Genomic DNA, 4,640 nt, shown 5'->3' on the forward strand with positions numbered 1-4,640 from the left:
AAAAAAATTATAAAGTTTAGGAAGACATCATTGAAATTTAGGAATGTCTTCCTGAATGTTCAGAAAATCCAAAATTGGTGACGACCAGAATCAAAAAATCATCCACGACTGTACTCTCATATGTGAGTTAACGAAGAAACCTGTAATAGTTTCTAAAATTCATCTGAATTAACCATACCACATGTTTTCTACAATAACAAAAACATGAGTTAGACAAAACTCTGAACATAGATATATTATTCAGTGTTTCCCTTCTCAGTTTCTCACGACGAGCTCTACTTCCTGGCTTGTTACATAATCCAGTTCATCTAACGTGCATACAAAATCATATTAAACAAAAGAAGCTGGTGGTAAACTAATCCATGTAAATAACCAAACAATAAGCACACTACTACAAAACTAAAAAAAAAAAGACTGAATTCAAACTCCAAAAATTGGTAGAGACCAAGAGAAATCATTAGCTGCAAACAGTTCTACATATAGGAAACACACCACAAAACTCTCACCATTTTCTGTATAATCCGCCATTGTTGATAATCTTTCTTTCCAAACACAACAACATCATGTTAAATAATACTAAAGAGCTTGGTAACAATAGTAGCAATACTTCTCTAAAGAACACATGCCTACTCTTCCCAATGAAACCTTTCTCCACTCTCTCAATCCTAATCCAAATCTCATGCCCTAACCCACTTTCCTCCACACAACTCACGACCCTCCCACAACCATCATCATCATATATCTTCTTCCTCTCATCACCGCTGTAGTCATAGAGGTTTCTTGGGTTAAAGACGGTGACTTTACAACAAGAGAGAGTTGTCAGCTACTGAGATTGCCAAGGATCAGAATCACAATCATAATGTACTAAATCCATGATGGATTTAGCTTCCATCAACCTAGACAAGCCAACCAGTGTTGCTAAAGCATTTGCAGATTCTTTTTACCACACTAACATCATACCATTTTTTATGTTCTCTACGGCAAGATTCTGAATTAATAACTAGTACCTGAGAGTGTTGATCTTAGACCAAGATTCTTGGTAACCAATGATGACAAGAATCGCCAATTGCTCTCGATATCACCGGAGGTGGAAGAAAACTAAGAAGCAGATCCAATTTGCTTTTCATCGATACGACTTTTTCGCCGTCGCGTTCAGCTTCGCTGGAAACAAAGTTGCTTATAACTCATGCGAAGCTTCTGCAATCGGCAACAATCTTGAATTTTACACCATCTTCGATCTACAATGTCTTTGATTTTGCAGATAGACAATGGAGATGAAGATAGACAATAAAAAAATGGAGATGGAGATGGAGATGGAGATGGAGATGGAGATCTACACTATCTTAGAGGAAGATAGAGATGAGTGATGTTGTAGATAGAAAATGGAGCACCGGAGATGATGGAGCAATATAGAGATGGAACACCGGAGGCGATGGAGCACCAGAGACGATGGAGCACCGGGAAAATCTGAGATCAGAAATGAAGATGTCTGATCGGAAAATTCATCAAGTTTCGCCGGAGAGAAATGTGAGAGAGATCGGGTTTTGATTTTTTGAGTTTTTTAAAATAATAATATTTCTTTCTATTAATTACTCGATATTAAGAAATACTAGTTTTGCAACATTCCAGCGTGTGTGTGCTAGTTTTAGAACTAAAACCTAAATGTGTGCCATTCTAGAGTATTTCTCTTTTTTATAAGCGTTGTCAATTCTTATTATCCACACCATTTTCTATTACCGCTTAACCTTGTTACGCGTTGACTCATAGTTGTTACGTGAATGTATCATGTGAATATAATCGACCTGGTTGAAAAAATCATAAAGACGTAAAAAAAAAGGATGTGAAATATGATCAGATTCCATTTATAAAAATAGCATAAACTGGATCCCACATGTGAAAGTGAAACAAGGTGGGATGTGAAGATGAATATGGCATTTGTTTCTTTATGATAAAACATGTCAGTTTTTGGTTCATATAACTCAATGTTTGGTCACCTCCCTTTCCTTGTTTTCTCTTCTTTATTTTCCGATTCCAATTAAATGAAGCTGCAAACAATAATAATATTTAGAAGTCCAACACAAAACTTTAACAATGGTTAAAAATAACAAAGTAACACTTACGAGATTGTTCATGGGCTTCTTCCAGTAGAATCCATGAATGATTAGAAAGACAAGATTGCAAGCAATAAGAACAAAGATCGGTAAGGCATGTACTCCCATCCACTCTAAGACAAGACTTGCTCGTTTGTATCCATAAACGTCAACCTGCATGTGAAGATTGTGAGAGAGAGATTTACGTTTTAACAATGTGATGCTTCCTACTCTCGTAGTATATGTAAGTCATTAAGAGAATAAGATAATAGCAAACCAAACCATTAGGTATATCGCGGATAACAGAAATCCAGAAGCGCCTGAGGTGACACACATGTAACTTAGTGTGTATAGAGGTTTATTTAAATGCATTCCTGCAAAGAACCAAAAAACGAATGACACAATGCAAAACTGTGATTAGACCTAAAAAAATGACGTGTGACTGTAAATGAGAGATATAGGAGTCAAGGAAAATACCAAAGAGGTCCAGTGCGAGACCAAACATCAGAAGACAAAAAGAACGTAAAATCCATTGATTCAAACGCTTTTTGTGGTCCTGTAAGAAGTTAATTACATAGCAACAATATTAAGTTTCTTATATAGATTCCAATTCACCAAAACCATAGACACTACTAGATTAACGCGAGACGCTTACTCTCTTAAGCTATGGAAGGCTCGTTATAAACCTATCCCTTACTAACGTCTCTCTTACCAACTCACAACAACTCTAATCTGCTATTTAGAGGATATATATATCTAAGAGTTGAGCAGCTGAACTTCTTCAAAGAAAACTAAAGATATATTTACCTTGAAGTGGATGATAATATGACCGTAGTGCAGACCCACCAAGCATGTAACGGTGGCCATCAACGAACTACAATTGAACAAACTTGCGAGTTACTTTGTGAACAATGATGAAGCAAAACTTGCAATGGAAATGGTTTTTGGAGAGTAGAAGCAGAGACCATAAGAGGCCTTCAGGGTCAAAAGGCGCTTGACACCAAGAAGGAGCGCCTGGAGGTAATGGCCCATTGTTTGGAGAATTTACACTGCATTGCTGAAAATATATAAGAGTTCATGTGAAATGGATATAAAAAAAAATATTGAGAGAAACAAGACATGGGTTAAACTAGAACCTTGGTTCGTGCATATACGGGTTTCCTGTACAAATGCTGGATTCCTAGAAACATACGGTCAATCATTCCAACTGCATTGCAGCCTGGTCCAGTGTGTCCTCGTACCCCACATTTCACTTTCAGATTCTAAACAGTTTTAAGGATCGTCAATGATAAAAAGAGCGGTAAAGAATATGTAAGAGGAAGGTTGTGTAGAAGGAAGAAACACTATCTAACCAAGAATGTTGATGATCCTTGGTCTTCTCTTGAAATCTGATATTCCCAGTCCGGCACATATAAGCCATATAACAAGGACAAATATATTGTTGTAATAACAAATGCCACCACCCTGTCAAAGACCAGGATAAAATCAAGCAAGTGCATAACAATTTTTTGTATACAAATTGCAAGAATAAGATAGTTACCAATGAAATCTATATTTCTTGATCATAGATAGCTCTGAGCTGACATTATGGCTTCCCTTTAACCAAATCTCGCACAGTGCAGCAACTAAGTAGGCTATAGCTATTCGCTGAAAACATAACCCAAAAAGGCCTACTAATTTACAATGAGAATGTAGGAACACAAAAAATTTCAATGCTGTCTCTAGATAATATACCTGTAATATGCCCATGAATCTAATTTTATCTACATCTATTCCGTAAGTTAAGTTATTGAGACCATGAATAAATCCTCCTGAAAACTTAGAAAAAAAAAACAGTATAAATGTAAATGTATAACCATCAACACCATGAGTTAAAGGACAAAGTTATCGAACCAAACCTTGGAGAAAAAGACCAAGTAAGAGAAGTTTCAATGATCGCATCAAAGCTTTTCTTGTTGCAGCGAACCTGCATGACAAGTTCTGTAAGCAAACACATCGAGAGTTAGCGGACTCGGTCTTGAGAGAAAGACAAGAAGAACAGAGCCAAAAAAAAAAACATTGAACCCTCTCAGATTACCTTATAAGCAAAGGCAAGAGAGACACCAACAATAAATAAGAAAAAAGGCATGACAAAATCCGCAAGTGTAAGACCATCCCAAGGTGAATGATTAATAGCTGGTACAATCCCTCCAGCATCATCCACAAGTATCATCAACTGTGATTACATTCAAACAATTCAAACTCCACTTACATCGCTAATTAGGTATTTAGAAAGCGATTAGGAAAAACAAACTTACGGCGACGGTAAGGCCACGGAAGACATCAAGAGAAACTAATCGTTCCTTGTCGGGAGGAAAAGAGGAACGAGAAATCTGAAGAGCAGACTCAATGTCTTTCTTCTCTCGCCATTGATGGTCATCATCATCAATGCCTTTGATTGCTTCATACATTGTCAGTTTTGTTCGCATCCCAACAAATTCATCTACTCCAGCGTCTCTATATATAGATTTTTTTGATATATTTTTCCCTATATATATAGATATATATATA

General features: G+C 36.6%; 1 protein-coding gene across 4 annotated transcripts; it reads right to left on the reverse strand.

Annotated features, from left to right (window-relative positions):
* Nucleotides 1,847–4,640, reverse strand: LOC104760766 (heparan-alpha-glucosaminide N-acetyltransferase-like). 4 transcript variants are annotated; one of them, XM_010483725.2, is made up of 13 exons: nucleotides 4,388–4,639; nucleotides 4,168–4,305; nucleotides 3,989–4,070; nucleotides 3,825–3,901; nucleotides 3,631–3,737; nucleotides 3,443–3,554; nucleotides 3,227–3,352; nucleotides 3,056–3,147; nucleotides 2,898–2,964; nucleotides 2,568–2,646; nucleotides 2,373–2,464; nucleotides 2,121–2,264; nucleotides 1,847–2,045 (listed from the first exon to the last, which is right to left on the reverse strand). In XM_010483725.2, exons 1-13 carry the CDS (start codon nucleotides 4,556–4,558, stop codon nucleotides 2,019–2,021), a joined length of 1,314 nt encoding a protein of 437 aa, XP_010482027.1. In that variant the 5' UTR covers nucleotides 4,559–4,639; the 3' UTR covers nucleotides 1,847–2,018. The 4 variants fall into 4 exon arrangements, 3 of the variants coding, with proteins under 3 accessions (XP_010482027.1, XP_019095758.1, XP_019095759.1); XM_019240213.1 differs by lacking the exon at nucleotides 3,825–3,901 and having other exon boundaries at nucleotides 3,631–3,760; nucleotides 4,388–4,640; XR_002036461.1 differs by lacking the exons at nucleotides 1,847–2,045; nucleotides 2,121–2,264 and having other exon boundaries at nucleotides 3,056–3,139; nucleotides 4,388–4,640.

This window comes from Camelina sativa, chromosome 18 (assembly GCF_000633955.1).
Source record: "Camelina sativa cultivar DH55 chromosome 18, Cs, whole genome shotgun sequence".
Taxonomy (NCBI): domain Eukaryota; kingdom Viridiplantae; phylum Streptophyta; class Magnoliopsida; order Brassicales; family Brassicaceae; genus Camelina; species Camelina sativa.

Bases quoted from the DNA above. Each gene is read 5' to 3' on its own strand.
- LOC104760766 (XM_010483725.2), bottom strand. From the start codon at position 4,558: ATGCGAACAAAACTGACAATGTATGAAGCAATCAAAGGCATTGATGAT. The intron at 2,647-2,897 runs GTAAATATATCT...AACTTCTTACAG, and splicing joins ATATTATCATCCACTTCAAG to GACCACAAAAAGCGTTTGAA. The intron at 2,465-2,567 runs GTATTTTCCTTG...GGTTCTTTGCAG, and splicing joins TCTCGCACTGGACCTCTTTG to GAATGCATTTAAATAAACCT.